This window comes from Diospyros lotus, chromosome 8 (assembly GCF_014633365.1).
Source record: "Diospyros lotus cultivar Yz01 chromosome 8, ASM1463336v1, whole genome shotgun sequence".
NCBI lineage: Eukaryota > Viridiplantae > Streptophyta > Magnoliopsida > Ericales > Ebenaceae > Diospyros > Diospyros lotus.
In genome coordinates this window covers 27,094,238-27,113,199 of record NC_068345.1, presented here as the reverse complement: position 1 = coordinate 27,113,199, position 18,962 = coordinate 27,094,238, and the positions used below count along the sequence as shown (strand labels likewise).

Below are 18,962 nucleotides of genomic sequence, written 5' to 3'. Positions count from 1 at the left end.
CTAATGCCTGAAGACCCAAACCTAAAGCAAAACCCAACACTTTAGATCTATCATCCCTAGCCTTCGAATACCCTGATGACAGACATGACCATCCGCACATTACATTCTGCATCATGACAGTATCCAACTTTGGCATCAAAGGGCCCGCACGAGAGAGATCCCCGCGTGCCTTCTAACTGTTTATTTGTCGTAGACCACTCGAAGACTCGGAAGACCCTTTTAGCAGTACTGAAGAAGTAGCTCTTCCTAGAGACCCACACAACTCTCCCAGAGCTGAGCCGATCTGAAGACTCTTTGGGTTCTTTCACCTCGAAGACCTTTCAAGTCTTGTCACCCCTAAAGACCCTTCAGGTCCAACTATCGCCGAAGACCCCCTTCAAACCACCAGTCATCCAAAGACTACTTTCCTTGGGGAATTTTCCAGGGTAGCATTCAAGCTCTCCCAAATAATAGATCGAGCTTAGCCCTACACACCTTGCTCTCCTAGATAGCGGATCGAGTCATTCCCCAAACAGCTCCAAATGCTTGCCAATGCCACTCACCAACACAAACCTTACTCCAAGCCCTTAAGAATAGTAAGACTTCAATACCAATTTGTTGGTACATAAAATCAAAAATACAAAAGTTCTCACTGAAGTTATATTATTGTTCATTAATCAATTGAAATTTATACTAGCGCAAAAAAAAAAAATCATTATTGTTTCCTAAAAATCTCAACCCAACTTTGACTATTATTTAAATTTAAATAAAAAATTCAAACTGAAACAAAATAAGTAAATGATAAGATTTCTGGTCGTTCGACCCTTACAAATAACCTGGCATTGATCAGGTCTTCAATTGTAGCAACAAATGCATCCTTCAACATGCTTATTAAGATAGCAAAATGATAGTCATTCTTAATTAGTAGAGTATTCTCAATTTTTCAGAAAATGTCAAATTAGTGTGTCAGTTGTGAGGGTTGGGTACAATGGAATAGCCCTAATTAGCTTGGCATCCATTTATCCTGAAAAATCCCAATAGATCTTCCATTTCCTATATGCCAACGAAGCCCATGTCAAGAATATATTTGGCTTGTCATATAATTCTCTAGATTTGAGAGAGGTTACAAATTTTCCTCAATTAGGAAAGAGTTAGGAAAATACTTGCCTTTTAACGACTAGTGATGCTTTATTGACCTCTAGCCTTGTTTTGCAAGCATAGCTTTATTGAACGGAATCCCAGACCACCCAAGGCGCCCATTTCAACCCAACGGATCTTTATCTGTTCTTGTGGTATGACCTCAAACCTTTACAATTATTTGCAAAGAGACAAAGAGAGCAGAAAACATGACATAATGCATGTGGGAATGAGATGAGCGGTGACTTTAATCAATACCTCTCCAGCATGCCAATGGATAACATATTTTCGTTCCAAAACATTATGTTTATCCTTGTGAGCATTGATAAGTTTTCCTATTTGATTGACTAATGAAAGTTAGCATGTCAAGGCCCAGAACCATAAGTTTACTTTGGATAGTGGTTGGGGTATATTGTGACTTAAAAAGGTGCCTGATTTTTCGAAATTAATGACTTAGCCTAAAGTTTCACTATAGTCATGAAGTATTTATTCCCAAGAAGTTGTTATGTATTACTATCATCGAACCTACAAATAGAAGACATTAGGGGAATGTTATGGGGCTCTAAAATTGACTCCTTTGATCTTCTCCTAGCATAGAGAAGAGAGCCTCAACATGTAAAATGAACAAGAGGATACAGAGAAACCTCATCGAGGGTTGTCCATTGCTTAGCACCTAAAATGATCCAACACAAAGATACAATTATAGATAAAAATTTTAATGTATGCCGTACAGGTTAAAAGTTAAGTTGCACTTGATACATTAAGATATGGTATATTTGTTGAGTAATATATCTAGTTGTTTCATGTTCATGTTATTTATTGGCAAGCTTTGTCTTTTGTATTTATTTGTTTGTTTATCAATTACTTAAATACAAGATGTCTAAAAACAAAGTCTCTAGGTTTATTCTATGAAGAAAGGAATTGAGGTATGACTTCAATTGTAAGGTCCTCGATACACTTAAAAGTATAACCTTAAACATATCCCTAGTCAAAAATGTAATCAAGACGGGATATCAATGACACAAAGAGATCGGTGTGTGCTATGTTGTTCCCTTTAAGAAAGGTAGTAGTTGATCTTACAGACTACGAGCATTGGATGGCTAAGCTAGTACATAGGTGCTTGTTGGTGAGTACAAATTCATTGGACAATGACCTGATTGAAAGGATTCCTTATGGATCTTGCACGAGTGTCTAAGGAAACCTCTAGTGGCAGTTGTGCAAGTGATCCTTCATCTTGAGGTCACCACTGTGTCTTACGTGTGGATTTGTATACTTTGACACTGTTATGGAAGCATCTCAATAAAGAGTGTGAGTACGGTAGTGATTGGGTATGCCATGAAGCATGTGAAGGTTGTGTGCAAGCCAAGATAGGATTCATCAACCCTTATTTTGGGGAGATATGTCTCATAGACCCTTTAGGGAAATATACCTTGTAAGTCTACAGCCATAGCAGGATAGAGATCCTATGAAGCTATACTTTCCAAGAACCAAAGAAATATTATGATCAGGCACTAAATGGAGATTGGCTTACAATCCATGTCCCTACTTGATTAAGACACTTTAAACCGATGAAGGGATTGTATTGCATGAGAAGACCATCACTGAAATGCATTGATCGTAAATTGATTTTTCTACTAATTGGGGGTCATGATGGGTTGCTAGACTCCGCTCATGGTCTATGCATTTATTCAATAAAGTCATTACCAACATATGTAGAAGTCTAATGGGTCACACGCAATAAGGGTTTGCAATTACAAGGTAATAGCGAGCTTGATTAGGATTGGGGAATCCTAACAGTTAATATTTTAGAACTTATAATAAATAAGTTTTTTAATTAAGTTTGTCATAATTCACCTGAAACCCTAGTTGGACTAGGCTACCCAAATTAAGGGCTTGGGTCTTGGTGGATTGTTACTTAATTAATCTATGGACTTATTTATAAAACTAGCCTAAGAACATTGGATGAGTTAAAAAGCTTAATGGGTTGTTTTAAAGTGTTTAAAAGTAAGGCTTAATAGGTTGTTTTAAAGTGTTTAAAAATAAAACTTAATGGACTATTTTAAAGTATTTAAAACATAAAGTCCAAGAAGGAGAATAAAAAGAAAAGCCCAATTCTATATTTTAAAGGGTTCAAAACATGGTCTTAAAATACCATGCGGCCCAAAATCTCAATTAGACTTTTATCCCTAAGGGTTATAAATAGCCCTTATGTGGTTCCTTTTGTAATGAACAGTGTGCCTCTCCTAGCCATTGATATCATTTGACGTGCATAAGAAAAAGCTCCCACGCTGCCCTCTTAAGCTAGCACTTTTTCGTCCTTAGGGAAACCGCCCCCCTACAAGGTTCTTGGATTGCAAACTCGCGTAGATACTATTAGAGGCCAGGCAATTGAATGACTTCGAATCATCGCTTTTCGAGATTGGATCTAAACGTTAAAAGGTAATCTTTTGTCATTATTTCGTAATCTATTTCCTTGAAAAGATTCTAGAAGTATTTACAGTTAAAATTTTTATTTTTCGCTACATTATGATCCGTAAAAAGCTTCAAAAAAAGTCATCAATAAAACCATTTGCAAACTTTACCCATTTGTGTGCAGAACAAAGCCCCATTCCATAGAATCATATGTTTTGCTCACGTGTTAAGTTCTACACGCTTTCCCTTTCCTTGGGCGTCTTCAAGCTTCATACATGCATGATATTCATGTTATACCCGTGATCAGTTGACTGCGCACAAAAAGCACTTTGGAAAGGTGAGATGGCCTTCAGAAGTACTGTCTTTAATCCATTCACCAATACTTTAAAGAGAGAGAGATTCAAACAACTACCATTTCCTTCCAGATAGAGATGTTTATTCTTTTTCTGAACACAAAACAAAACAGAGCCTAAATATGATAGTTTTACAATATATAAGAAAATGGACCTGAATTGGAAATTAGATTTTAACAACTCGTTTCTGCCTCTAATTAATAACCGGACAATCCAGAGAAATGTTTCTTCATGGCTCTATCTTTCCTGTAATTGTTTCTTCCTCCTCCCCTCCTCCCTCTACCACCCCTGTGATTCCCCCGTCCCGCTGCAGTGTCAGTAACACCAGCCTCGTCGTCCTGAGCCTGCTCCTCGCTCGACTCTGTCAGCTTCTTGACCGCACCCAAAGGAATGTTACCACCCCGTCCAAGGCCGTGGATTAGTTCTCTCTGAGCTTGATTAACTATTGTGGCTTCATTGTAATTTGCAACCGCAACTGAATCTGCCACCTTGTAGCTGTAGTTCTTACCGTCCTTGACATAGAATTGTGGCTTCTTTCGCGAGTTCCATCTTGAACTATCCGATGGAGCAGGGGTTCCTGTTCCTGTTCCTGTCCCCCATGATTTCCCCCTATTTGAATTTGTCTTATCTTCCAATATTTCACTTTCCTCCAGCCCACCTGAATCGGCGATACTCAGTCCCAAATCATCAAAAGAGTCATCATACTCATCTTCATACTCAAGTTGAGAGATCAGCGCCGCAGTCTTTGCTAAATCCTTTTTATCTCTGGAATCCAGGATCTGAGAATTGGGTGAGGTGGCTGTAGACTTCCTGACAAATCTCCCAACTAAAGACGATGCTGAAGCTGAAGGCTTCTCAGTTTGAAGCCCTCTACTTGTAGGTATCGCATTGGTGGAGGCAGGTGCTTCATACTCCGACAGTTTGCCTTTGCCTTTATCGTTCTTGCTCACTGGAGCAGACTTGCGAGGTGGAATGCTTTCCAGTGATGGGTCTAGAGCCTGTAAATCTTCATGGAGAGTTCCTTCCAGAATGCTCTGAATCACCTCTTCTGGATTCTGGTTATACACTTCAAGGCAGGCAGATAAGAACCCCTTTCCGTAGTCAGGGAAAATGTCTTTTATTTGACTGATTTTGGACTCAATTATTGCAGTGTCTTCATCCACCTGGAAATCCTTGCTTGTCAGAGAGATTGGCTGTGGCACTTTATCAGCAATGGCTTCCATGGGATGCTTCATGATTCCCGAAAGATACTGAAATTGCTCATCATCCATTAAAATCCATCCTGGAAGAAAAAAATTGTTGGCCCAAAATCAATTCCACCAATATACACATGGGTTAGTTCAACGAAACAAGTGTGCAAAATAGAGCACAGAGCATCGGGAAATGATTATCTCCTTATGAATAAAACATAGTCCATGGAGAATAGCAAAAAAAATATCTCCTCATTAATGCTATATTTACCCTAAATGTCACCAAATGACGAACACTCGCCAAGATCCTATGATACAATTAATTTAAGCAAATAGCACATGGTTTTTACATCTTTCATAATATACTTGTACTTTTTAAGTGTCCATTAAAAAAAAACATGTTTCCTTGCAGAAAGCCTCAAGATCTCACAATAAAGCAGGAAAAAATTCTAGAAGATAACATGCAGCCTCAAGTAATAAGAATAGCATATACAGTTTTCCATATTTGGGGAAAACAAGGACAATAATATCCATGCTTTCATTCAGTGATTGATACAATACCATTAGCCATAGGATGACGATTTGTCTATGCAGGGTCTGTAACATATGATATTGGTGACATGACATCTCTTACCCCATGTTTTATCAAAGAACTGGATAAATTTCTATCCTCAAATAAGTCTCTTCTCAATGAAGGTAAAAACCAATCAAGTGAGCAAATTCCCAGAAATCCAAATTTCCATGAAGATAAACTTGAAAAGCGGCATAATTATTCTCAGTGTTCTTCCAAGACCTGGTTAAGTTCTACCAAGAAAGTCAGACAACATCTTCATCAGCATGGTGTGTCTCATTTTAGATTATCAAGTGCAGGAAACGAACTAGAATATATTGTCACGACCACAAGGGTAGATTAGGCATAGGATATTACATGTATTTGTTAGTGGTTGTACCTTACTGCTTTACTGGTTTGTACCTTTACCTAGGAAACCTATAAATAGGCTGTAACCTAGAGAATTAGTCATATTGGGGAATGATAAACTGAATTTCTCTCAAATTCTCTCTCTAATTTCCCTCCCAATTCTCTGTTCTCCCTCTATTCTTGCTGTCTCCCTCCATTTCTGTCTAATTCTTTCCCATACTCTTCTCAATTTCCCATCCAAACCCTAGGAAAACCCTAGGTCGTGACATATATCTCATGGAGCATACTGAGAATAGCTGCTTTTTTGTTTTGTTTTTTTTTTTTTATCAGTAGAATAGCTTTTTTCTTACTGCCATATGCTTTTGGTTGGTAAGACAATGGAACCCGTGTAATCACTTGATAAACCCTCCAAAATTTGTTGCCTACAAAAATCAAATAAATGCAAAGATATGACAGAAAACTCAAAAAAGCTGAATATGTTATGATTAGAAAAGATTCATTTAGATATCTCGAATCAATTGTTGAGAGAGGGAGAGATTATTGAGGATGTTAATAATAGGATCAAGATAGGATGGTTAAAGTGAAGAGTGTCCAACATTTTATCATCAAATCTTTCTAAAACAAGCCCCCAAAAAGACTTTTCAGGCTAAAAAGAAGTTTTCTTGGACAGCTATTAGACTTTCTTCGTTGTATGCCTTAGAATGTTTAGTTACGTACTAACAAGTGCAATTATGAGCATTGAGGGCATTATGAAGGATGTGTGGTCATATAAAAAAAGACAATTAGAAACAAAGATTATATGTAATAAGATGGGGGATGCCTATTGAAGATAAGATGCACCAAAGAGGATTAAGATAGTTTGGTTTGGACATGCAAGAAGAAAACCGATAGACACACCAGTGGGGTGAATTGATGAAATGGAGGATGTTTGTAGCAAAAGAGATAGAGAAAGGCAAAAGAAAACTTGGTGAGAAACCGTTAAAAAACATGACAGAATACAATAGCTTTAGAAAGGATATCTCCATGGATAGAGATGGTTGGAGAGTTAGAATTCATGTAGTAATTCCATCTCTAAGAGAATTAAAACTCGTGATTGTTGTTGTTCTATTCACAGAAGAAGCTAAGTATTATGTATCTTGAACCCATCAAGACAACCTAGCTTGAATTTATCAAGTCTTTGTTTGACTTGATGTTGACAAATTATTTATGCATTTATGAACATTTCTTAGAAACATGCCCAACCCCAGTGTACAGCCTTCGTCTTCAGGATGGCCTGACTAGACATGTGTGCAACCAAGTTATTATGATCACGGTGACAATTACTTGCTAATTTTCTGTTTTTGAAAAAATGATCAACAGGGAGAATTTGAAGAGATGTGAGTATCATGTTAGGGGATAGGGGCACACTTGTGAAATATCTATGTAACCACCCAAAACTTTGTGCCTAAACCAGGAAATTATTAGAATTCAAACACAGCAGCAGATAATCCCAAAATTTCCAATATTTGTCATGAGTTCTGCTCGAGTTTCTGCCCCTTATCAGTAAATCCCGTTATGCTCTTAATATCAGTGCAACAAGTATATGTGCACACATGTAATAATCCTGGTACAGAATGAAATTACAACTCTAAGAGTTCTACAGGTTTCTTGATGTTTTCCTGAAGGTAAGGCAGTTCCCAATGTCCCAATGCATAAAAATATCAAGGGTCTGATTAAATCTACAAGTCACAATTAAAGACTTGAACAAGATGATTTTTTTTTTTTTTCCCCTCATTTTTTGTGCCCCTCCAAATGTTGGCTCCTGTGCTTTAGTTTTTTTTTTTTTTGTCAATTTTATGTTCAGAAACCTCATATTATTTCCTTGATTTAGTAATTCTAGCATATGTATCAAAGTCTGAATGCATGCCTAAAGCCTTTTCCCCAGCACTACAGCACAAATAAGAATGTAAAAAGCCTTACTTTTGGTAGAGTTAAGCAAAATCTCTTAAAAACCATCACTGTGATTAAGAATCCATACCAGTACTTCGTAAAAGTGCAATTCGACTCATTATCTTGTGATTTTTTTCAACATTTTGGAGAAATGTTCCCCTGTTTTGGCCCTCCTGAACTTGAGAATGTACAAAACTGATCTCCCTAAAAGTCTGAACCAAAATGTCAGCCCTTATGACACAATCCTCTACTTTTGCTGGGAACATCTTTGTGGCTACTGGAAGAGGGAAGTTGCTTCCAAACACTTCATCACTGAGATAGCAACAATCAAGTAATTTCCAGCCAAACTTCAATATCCTTGTAGATAACATCTTCAAACTTAGACCGACATTAGAAAGAAGATCACCAAATTGTCCCTGCAGTCCATCTTCTCCTGTGGTAAACATAATTTGGAACCCTTTCTGTAAAGAAGGCAGCAATGAATCATGTAATCTTGCAAGGGTGTTTACCAAATCCTCATTTCCATAACTGCACATAAAGATACGTTGATTGGATGGTGTTTGTAAACAAGTAAACAAAAGCAGATATTAACACAAAATGAACAGTTGCCTAATAATTTAAGCTATCAACAAGTTAGCATCTTACTGTCTGACCTACAGCATTGTGCAACACTGAGAACAAAATGCAACAATGACAACTGAAAAGTCCAAACATAAATAGCTTCGGGCCCTCATGTTGCAACCATGGCAACTGAAATGTCCAAACATAAATAGCTTTGGGCCCTCATGTTCCACTTCTCATATTAACATTTATAAACAACCCATAGTACCATCGTATTCTAATTTATGCAAGCCATGGCAACATCTTTTCAAGGAGTACATATCAACTGCAGTAAGATAATTTTGGCTGCAGTGTTCTTGCACAGGATGGAGCAAAAAAATAAATACAAAAAAAAAAATAAAATAAAAAAATAAAGAAACTTTTGTAACATATCATAAGCAAAACTTTTTAAATGGCCAAATACAATAATGTCACTCAAATGGCCACTGAGTGGAAACTGTCAAATATTTGAGTCTTCAATAATGTCTGATTGATCTCAAGCATACCAAGGTTAACAAATTTGCAGGAGCTTGCTAGTATTGACCAAAGCACACAAACCATACAAGAAGTCAAGTTCGGCGGAGAATGTTTCTCAGGTAACAAGTCAAAAAAGTCCCAAAGGTATGGCCATATATCCTAGAAAGCAAAACAGATCTAACATCAATTATAACAAGAAAGAACAAACTTTTAAGTAGCCTGCCAGTGGATCTTCCCTGATTGACACATAGAAACCATGGAATATGTGAAAGTTTTGCCATTACTGCTTCTTAAGTCCTAAAACCAACAAGTTCTAATGGTTTAGCTACTTCATTTTAAATAGTAACAACAGATTTAGCAAATATAGTCATCCAAACAGACCCATGTCTTGCCATTAATTAATCAGAGCATTCACTGGTCATTTAATTAATGAACCTATTAATAAAGATGATAATAACAGCCATTGGTTGATGAATAAATAATATTACAAAAACTAAAACTCCTAAACCAACAATGATTGTGTCTCTCCTCAATTCACTTAGTGAAAGTAACTACTCTTTTATGAAGCAGCAAAGGACAAACCATCAACAGTCAAGAGTAATCAATGATCATTAGCTCAACAACCCTACATATCAGAAAGATTAGTAAGTAATAATCAATGGCTCAATGAACCGACTATGTTACAAGAACTAAAGCAGCTAAAATCAATTACTTTTGTTTCCTCAACTCATATGCAAAAGTAACCCCCAGTCCTTTATTAAGAGATAAAAGGTCAAAATGCCAAGTCAATACCTTGTTTCCACCGGATATGAGAAAAAGACAGCAGAAGGCTTGTATGCACTGACAAAAGCATCCATGGAGACAATTGCATCATTTATGAAATCCATTACCTGTGAGTAAATACAAAAAAGTCCATAGTCTGAAGCAAAAGGAAGCATAGACACTATGTTTTCTCTGCAGATTATTTCCTGACAAAAATTCATCTCAGTGACTCCTATCATCATCATCATCATCAATTGCACCTTAATCCTAACCAAGTTAGCGTCCGTGACACGGCATTCATAATGTAAATTCAATTCTAAAAGTAACATTGACAATACAAATCCATGCAAAAGATTATTTCCATGGAGTAATAAGTGTAATAACCTTTTGCAAAGATTGTTCCTTTAACAATAATTTAGGGAAAATTTTAACTAAAAACCACAACTGTAGTCACCTGACACTATTTCCAAGGACAAACAAGAATGTTTTGCAGATAACAATATAACCATGTCATGTAGTTCTCCAAAGAAATTATCTCCAGCATACATATAAATAAAGGAGACAACATGAGCTATTCAAATAGTAACCTCCAAATAGTCTGCATGTAGTTGACCAGATCCATGATTTTCACCTCCTTGAGAAGAAAATAGAACCTGCATGGAAATCCAAGAAAGAAACTTCTAGAGTCATTTACAACATACTTCTGATTTTATAAAAGTAATGCAGCTCCTCCAAGAATATATGGGAAAAGCTCAAGAGAAAATAAGCTGCCATATCCATAGAGGAAATACAACCAATACTAAATAAAATTCCACATGTTCTTCTAATGTACAGCTATTAGCTCTCAGAATATCTATCCAAATTAGGGAAGCTATACTTAACAATGTAATTGGAATAAATATAGACATTGTCATGTCCCTAGGAGGATTAGAAGGGTAATATTGTGATAGAGATATAATAAAGGGGTAATATTGTAATAGGTTTACATTAGTTTGTTAGGAGATATTTGGTTGTTTGTTAGGATCACATGGGTACTGTTAGAAATTAGTTAAGGGGCTACCTATACCTATAAAAAGGCCATTGTAAGAGGAGATGAATATGCTGAAAATTGATATTGATTCTCTGAATTTCTCTCTCTCTCGTTCTCCACTGTTCCATTCCTTCTCTCCCTAATTCTATTCAATCTCCCTCTTCAATTCTTCTATGTTTCTTCCTCAAAATTCCTTCCAATTACTTCTAAGACCCTAGCTAAACCCTAGGGTCATGACAAATGGTATCAGAGCAATCAATCCTTGGCTGTGGATTTGATTCCAGTTGATTGGAACTCCCAGACGAGCAAGCCTTCCCATCCTTGGAGCTGTTGCAGGTGAATTTCGAAGAAACCGCAACCATCGATTCTCAATTTCGGAGAATCCCGCTGGTTGCATCACAATCGCCTTCCTTGATCGATCAAGCTCTGCGCCTTCTTCAATTGGTTCGGCCACTCTGAACATGTTAATCGACTTGGGTGCAAACCTCGCTTGCTGATCCACAGTGAAGCGGATTTTGAACGATAGTCGATAGCGGTTGGGTGCAGTGATTCCTAGCGATTGGTTGGAACTCAAGCGATCATCAGCCTAAGACAAAATTCCGGGTGAACGAATTGAACACCAAACCCGATCGGAAGCATCAATTGATTGAGTGGAAGAGGAGACCGCCTGAGGAAGGCAGGTGAAGGCAAAACTGACCTAGGCAACTTTGACGGTGATTCTGGAGCGATTAGGTCAGGGTCGCTGAGTCGGTGATCCTCGACCTCGAGAGGCAACGAAGAGTCGACAGTGATCTTTGGGTTGACGGTGGTCCTCGACAGTGATTCTGGACGGTGATAGATCTGATCCTTGAAGGGGATTCTTGGTTCGGCTAGAAGGCAATGAAGGGAGGGTGGTCCACGACCACTAAAGTGCGACTATTGAGGCAAGCTTGAGTCTGTCGAAGGTGAAGCGAACGGCCCAGCGAGTTGCGACCAGACCGGAAGACCATTTCGACCCAGACCAATAAGCTTCCTATAGGTGCGACTGTGGTGTTGCGGTTTTGATCGAGAATTCCGCTCGGAATTCTGTGGGGTTCAATTCGTTTAGGAAAGCATTGGAGGCAAAAGTGGAGTTGATCTAAGTAGATCACTGTAGTCCAGTGACCCACGCTTCTTGGTTGTGAACTCAACAACTCCCAATAGCTGATTCCAACGAATTCCAGGGCCTCGGTGTTGATTGGCGAGTGTGACCAACGACTCCAACCTGATTTGGGAGGGTGATAGTGGTGAATTGGAGGAGCGGATACAGAGGCAGCTTGTAGAAACTAGTGATACAGGCCAACGATTCTTGCCTTTGATTTCTGACAAGCTGGACAAACTCTCTTATCAAATCCATTGAAGATCCGTTGAAGCCATGACAGCTGATTTATGACGGTGATAAAGGCAGGTGGCTCTATCTTGCTGAGAAATTGAAGACCGTTGAGGGTGAGAGGCAATCGTTTATCCTAGGTGCTTGTTGTGAAGCAAATACCACAAGGAGATGAGGTCTCAATTGCAACCGAATGATGTTGCATTTTCAATGGCTAATTTTCAAACAAGAGAGCAGCCTCAATTGCAGCGAACCAATGCTGCATTTTCAGTGGGGTATCCTACTAGTGAAGCTAGGGGAGGCAGCGCATACATGAAGCAAAATGCTTCACTTGTAGCTGGAATGGAGCTTTAATGGCAGCCAAAGAAGGCTGCATTTTCAGTTGACAGCAACAAGGATAAGCAGCAGTGTAGCTGGAAGAATCAAACATGGGGAAAGAAGTTTGAGAATGAGTCTAGCCGAAGGGACAAAGGAACAAGCAGTGGGATTCATGAACAAAGCGAGAAATTTGATCGCATGTTCCACGAGAAGCTACAGGAGTTTGCAATGATCAAGAAGTATCATTACAACTTTCTTATTGAATATTTCGATGATTATCGCGGGAGTTTTAACAATGAGGAATTCCTTAAAGTGGAGCAGCCAAATGAGACAGCCTTACTGAAAGTAAATCCTTGGTGTACTCCAGCTACCAACAAGTAAAAGAATTTCCACTGGAGGAGGTCCCTACTGAAGATGTGAAAGGGTCTAAACATACTACTCCCTTGGTCTTGGCTATGGAGAAGGCTAAGGAGTACATAGAAGAAAAGATTGGGGAGGAGAAAGTGGAGGATGTCACTCAATCAATGGACAGTCCCTCAAGCACTACCACTAATGCTGAGACTCCTGATGCCATTGATCTCCTGAAACAGCAAAATAAGGAGTCTAAAGAGAAGGAACAAAGAATTGCACCGAGCACCTTGCTTGGAACATCCCACATGTATGTCATTGGCACGGGCACGCAAGACAAAGCAAAGTTAACATTGAAGCCCGAAGAGTTGGAGGATGGGGTTGTAGGATTGACGGCGCATCTGGAGCAATGGAGGACGCAGAAGGATAAAGCGAAACAAGATGAAAGGAAGAAAGGGAAGGACTTCTTTGTTGAAGGGACCAAGACCCTTGATGTTTTGCTCATTCATGTTTCCATTAGTGTGGCAGCAAGCCAGAATGCTGTTGCTGCTAAGGAGAAAGAAAAGAGAAGGCAAAAGAAAAGGGAAAAACAAGATAAGAAGAAGGAAAAGCGAAGAAGAAACCACTGGGTAAAGATGGGCATTGGATAAAGAAGCAATGGTTAGGTGGTAATAAGTTTCTTGAGGACAAGAAACATTTCAAGGGGGGGAAATTGTCATGTCCCTAGGAGGATTAGAAGGGTAATATTGTGATAGAGATATAATAAATGGGTAATATTGTAATAGGTTTATATTAGTTTGTTAGGAGATATTTGGTTATTTGTTAGGAGCACATGGGTGCTATTAGAAATTAGTTAAGGGGCTACCTATGCCTATAAAAAGGCCATTGTAAGAGGAGATGAATATGCTGAAAATTGATATTGATTCTCTGAATTTCTCTCTCTCTCTCTCTCGTTCTCCACTGTTCCATTCCTTCTCTCCCTAATTCTATTCAATCTCCCTCTTCAATTCTTCTATGTTTCTTCCCCAAAATTCCTTCCAATTACTTCTAAGACCCTAGCTAAACCCTAGGTCATGACAGACATGCTTTTAAGAGAGGGACTTATCCACTCCCTGTCAACCCAAGGACAAAGAGACAGCTGTGTTCAGATTTTCTTAAACTCCTCAGTTATTTTCAATTTAGAACACCATCTTTATACAACATGAGTATTCAGCAAAGATCACTATCGAAGCAACCACGTAATAGATGCATGATATAGAGGCTTTACATACACATTTATACCAAAAATGTGAATTACTTAAAAACTTGTTAAGCTATATCCAAACGAAGTGCCCATACCCCACATCCATGCCCAGGCATATTGGGTATGATACAAGTACTTCCAAACACTAGAAGAAACTGTGTAGCAAAAATCAAGGAAAAAGTTGAATGCCTTGAAAGATGGAATCAAAGATGAGAAATATATAATCAAGTTGAAAAGGTTATCCAGAAAAGGCCAAAGGTGATATAGGTATTACAAGCCTATTTTTATTCATCAAAGGAACAGACTGTATCTCCCCTGAAATGTAACTGCTAAAGTAAGTTCATCCAATAATATTGGAGCCTCACTGAGCCAGCTTTTACAGAATCTCTACCAAAGAAGCACAGATACACCAAAAAACCATTGTTAAATATAAGAAACAGTACGGTGGAAAAATTTATTTAAAAAAAAAAATCTAGGATGAAATTATCTAGCCTTTCAGCAACTTAGCTTGTTTCAACAACACAATAACATACCCTTAATCCCACTAAGTATGGTTAGCTATTGAATTCTAGCACGCCAATCATTTTTATCTATAGCTATATCTTCTATAAGGCCCTAATAATTCATATTATACCTAGAAGTCTCTCACCACATTTTTCTTGGTCTTCCCCCAATTATTTGGCAAAAGGGCTGTTTAATCCATCCAATCTTCTCATAAAAGCCTCTATTGATCTTTTTCTCACAAAACCAAATAATCTTAATGGTGGCTCATGCATGTTATCTTCAACAAGAGTGATTCCAACCTTTTATATGGCCACACATACATCGTAACATCATTATCTATGTTGCACTCATATTTTGCACATTTTGGTGCTTTACTACCCAACATTGCATGCCATACAAGAAAGTTAGTCTTATAGCCATCTAATAATTTTTTTTCTTTTTTCAGGTTTATTGGAATCTTACTATCACATAGAATGGCATACACGCTTTTCCATTTTAACTATTCCGCCTTAATTATATGGGATGATTTGATCCAAGATATGTACACTAATCTTTACTATTATATTTAACAAAACTTACACTCCACGTATTTGGTTTTGAATTTGCACAAATTGAAACCTCTATATATTCCTTTATATCTCAAGCTTAGCATTCAAACCTCTTATCTTATCTACCAAGCCAATGTCATCTACAAATAGCATACAGCTCTTCCCACATATGCTTAGTGAGTTCATCCATTTCTACGACAAGATATAAGGGCTCAATGAAGATCTTTGATATAATCAATTGAAATTCAAAAAGCCTTTAGTATCTACTCCTCATGTTCTAACACATGCTTCTACACCATGATATATGTCTTTAATAGCCTGAATGTAACCAATTCAAACTCCTTTCTTCTCTAAAACCTTCTATAAGACTTCTCTAGAGACATAAGTTTCCTCTAAATCCATAACCCCATATGTAAACCCTTCTGTTTATATCAATATCTTTCCATTAGGTGCCGTAGCAAGTATATTGCTTGCATTGTGAAGCCAGTAGGCATGAAGTCAAAGTTTTATGGTGTGGCTTATTAGCTTGGATCCTTTATAATTGGCAAAACTTTGAACATCTCCTATATTATTAACCAAAAATAATCTCATTAACCAAAAATTCCCTATTCTCCCATGCATTTCCATGCTTCCATCAAGACATTATCTGGTCCAATTGTTTTACTATTTGTCATCTTTTTCAATATTTGCGTTACTTCATTTGGACATATACATCCATAAAACATATAGTTCCTATCTTCTTTAAAGTTAGTAAGATGCCCCAACATAACACTTGTTTCCCCACCTTCATTAAATAACTTCATGAATTACTCCTCTAACTTCTCCTTGATCATCCTCTCATTTACTAGTACTTTTTGGTCTTCGTCTCTTATGCATTTTACTTGGCTCAAATCTTTTGTTCTTTCTCTTGCCTTAGTAATTTTATATATGTCTCTTTTCCCATTTTTTTTTGTGCCAAGTCATTGGTATAAATTTTCATTTTTTACTTTGCTTCACTAACTGTCTTCTTTGCTTCTTTTTTTTGGCCAAAATATACCTTTTTAGGTATTCTACATTATGGGATGTACAAAGTCTTGCAAACAAGCTCTCTTAGTTTTAGTTTTTTCTTGTACCCCCTCATTCCATCACAAACTCTTTCTGGTTTGAAACTTTCCTCTTTGACTCTCCCAGAACCATTTTTGTAGTATTTTGAGTTGAAATAACCATCCCAACCCGCATTTGGTTAGTCTCTCCTTCTACAGCCAAATCTCTTTTGCCACACTTTTTCCTTGAAAATAGCTCGCTTTTTTCCTTATAAATCCTACCATCTGATTCTTGGGCTTCGATTTTATCATTTTTCTCCCCCATTTTTTATATGGACGCGAAGAGCCATGAGTCCATATTGGCTTGCAAGCATTCTCTTAGTATAGCATTACAATCCTTACGACATAAGCAATCCCCATTTCATAAGAAAGTAGTTTATCTTGATAGCTGGTAAGCCATTTTTATAAGTGATAGTGTCTGTTCCATTTCTTAAACCTGTTATAAGCTAAGATGAACTCATGTTGGGGCAAAATCCAAGGTAGCTCTACCCTCAGTATTTCTTTCCCCAACTCCATAATTTCCATGCAATCTCTATACCCATTCCCCTCTCTACTCACATGACTATTTAAGTCACCTCCTACAATGAATTAATGACCTTCTCTCTTCTAGGTATTTCTTGTATTGACCACTCTAAATCTTCCCAAAATTTTCTATTTCTCTCTTTTTCCAACCCAATTTGTGGTACATGTATACTAAAAATATCCACAATCTTTTCTCTTAGATCAACTTTTGTTGCAATATCCCTATCTCCTATTCTCTTCGTACCTACTACCTATTCCTTTAACATCTTATCCATAATAATTCTTACTCCATTGCTTACATGAACCTTCGTTCACTATCAAAGTTTCTTATATCCATTTTTGTTAACATTTTAGCCTTATCTTCAACCTATCTTGTCTCTTGGTGGCACATAATATTAATTTTTCTTCTAATCATCACACCCACTTCCACATATTTTCCTATCAAAATCCCCACATTTTGTGATTCAATCCTTAATCTATGATCCCAGACTAACTTCTTGTCATGAACCTAGGGTTCATAACAAGGTTGGAATTGGCAATTGAAAGGATCCGATTGAATAGGACTGAAACAAAATGATTTGAGGGGGAAATGGGACAAAAATAGGGGAGAAATTAGAAAAAAAAATGAGGGAGAGCAGTAAAGAGAAATGAGAGGGAGATTGGAGAGAATTCTTAGAGAAAGAATTAGAGTTTCATTAATCAATTCATGCCTATCCCCTTCCTAAAGCTGAGGCAATATATATATATAGCCTTACTTAACTACCAAACAAAACTCTCTAACCAACTAAGCTACAAGACAAAAAGGGAAAATAACTGAATAACAACACCCATGTGTTGTAACCAAATTACAAAAATACCCCCTAACTGTAATTGTAACTCAATTACAACTTTGCCCCTATAATACTCAAGGTCGTGACACTTCTTCATTCACATCTGTCTATGAAACAAAGATGTCTTGCCCATTTAACACTACATCCATTAATAAATACCATAGCCCTAGCTCATTTTTCATTGCACCAGGGCAATATAGTGCATCTTTAAGAAGGTTGCCCCCAATGATTTCTCATTTGTCTAGAATCCATGATGCTTGGTCTAATAAATTTTACGTTGGTTGTCGGCTACGAATGCAACCATCCTACTCTAGTTATTGAAGATTTCCCATCAAATGCCTCATTAGGCACATTGATAAACTATTAACTACATGCAGTGTTCCAAAACGCGTTAAGCGCTAGTCGGGTGCCAAAATAAGGCCTAGACGGGGCCTAGGAAAACTATTGGGTTTTTTTAATTTTTTGATATTATTCTAGGAAAATCAAAGTTGAAAAGACAAGTGAAATATCCAACACCCAACAAAATTGAATTGCAGGTTCAACATAAACATGTGCGAAGAAAAACTTGTTGATTCATAATGAACTTCTTAGGATGATAGATGATGAAACTAACAAAGACATGCTTAAATTGGGGTGTGTGTACAACGGCTTATATTGGGTTGCCGCACACCCAGCAAAAGAGCTCTGCACGGTCGACGTTAACGACAATCTTGTGGCTGCCCAGATACTCATATATTCGTTGATCGATACTTGACGTCCAATCGGTGTTGTCACTAGCTCTCTAGTCACTGTTGTGCCCTATTTTAGTCTCCTTCGTTCACCATTCCTTCGGCGATCGAAGCTCTGCATATCGCTACATATAGCCGGATCTATTGTCTGAGCCTAAAACCTTGTCAGATCTGGTGTGGATCTCATTGAAATCGGTCAGATCTAGTCCTCCTGTCTTTGGAACAAGCCTGAAACTCGTCGGATCTGGTGTGGATCTCACTGAAAATTAGGTGACCCAAGCGGCTAGGCACCGCCTGGGAGCCGATTAGGCCCAATTAATCGGGTCGGGCCTAGGGTGCCAACTTGCATGTATTCACTGCGGCCAAGGGGTCACCTAATGCCTTGGCAACGTGCAGCCACCTTTTTGAACACTAAGTACATGCCTATTATACCAACAATAACAATTTGACAAGTATACATAGACAAGAATGGGATCTAAGACTTTATGATGTAACTGGAGTCAAGATTTTGATTAGGATGACACTTTCTGGTCACAAAAACCGAACATTCAATGAAAACCAAATCAGCCAATGATTTTTAACTCAACATCTAAATTCTTTTATTGAAATAGAAAAAATGCTAAACAAGATGGTTGGGTAGATAAAAAAGTGAACCCAACAACCCAGACACACTACAGAATAAATCTCAATGTCCCGGCTAAAC

The 18,962-nt window shown here is 37.8% G+C and overlaps 1 protein-coding gene across 1 annotated transcript in view; it reads right to left on the bottom strand.

Annotated features, from left to right (window-relative positions):
- Positions 1-3,919: 3,919 nt before the first annotated feature.
- LOC127808590 (uncharacterized) overlaps positions 3,920-18,962 on the bottom strand; it is a 56,801-nt gene continuing 41,758 nt past the window's right edge. The window contains exons 14-17 of the mRNA XM_052347164.1: positions 10,346-10,411; positions 9,789-9,886; positions 8,008-8,447; positions 3,920-5,163 (exon numbers count right to left, since the gene is read on the bottom strand). Of these exons, the coding sequence (XP_052203124.1) occupies positions 4,079-5,163; positions 8,008-8,447; positions 9,789-9,886; positions 10,346-10,411 (1,689 nt within the window). The 3' untranslated portion in view covers positions 3,920-4,078. The remainder of the gene's footprint in view (positions 5,164-8,007; positions 8,448-9,788; positions 9,887-10,345; positions 10,412-18,962) is intronic.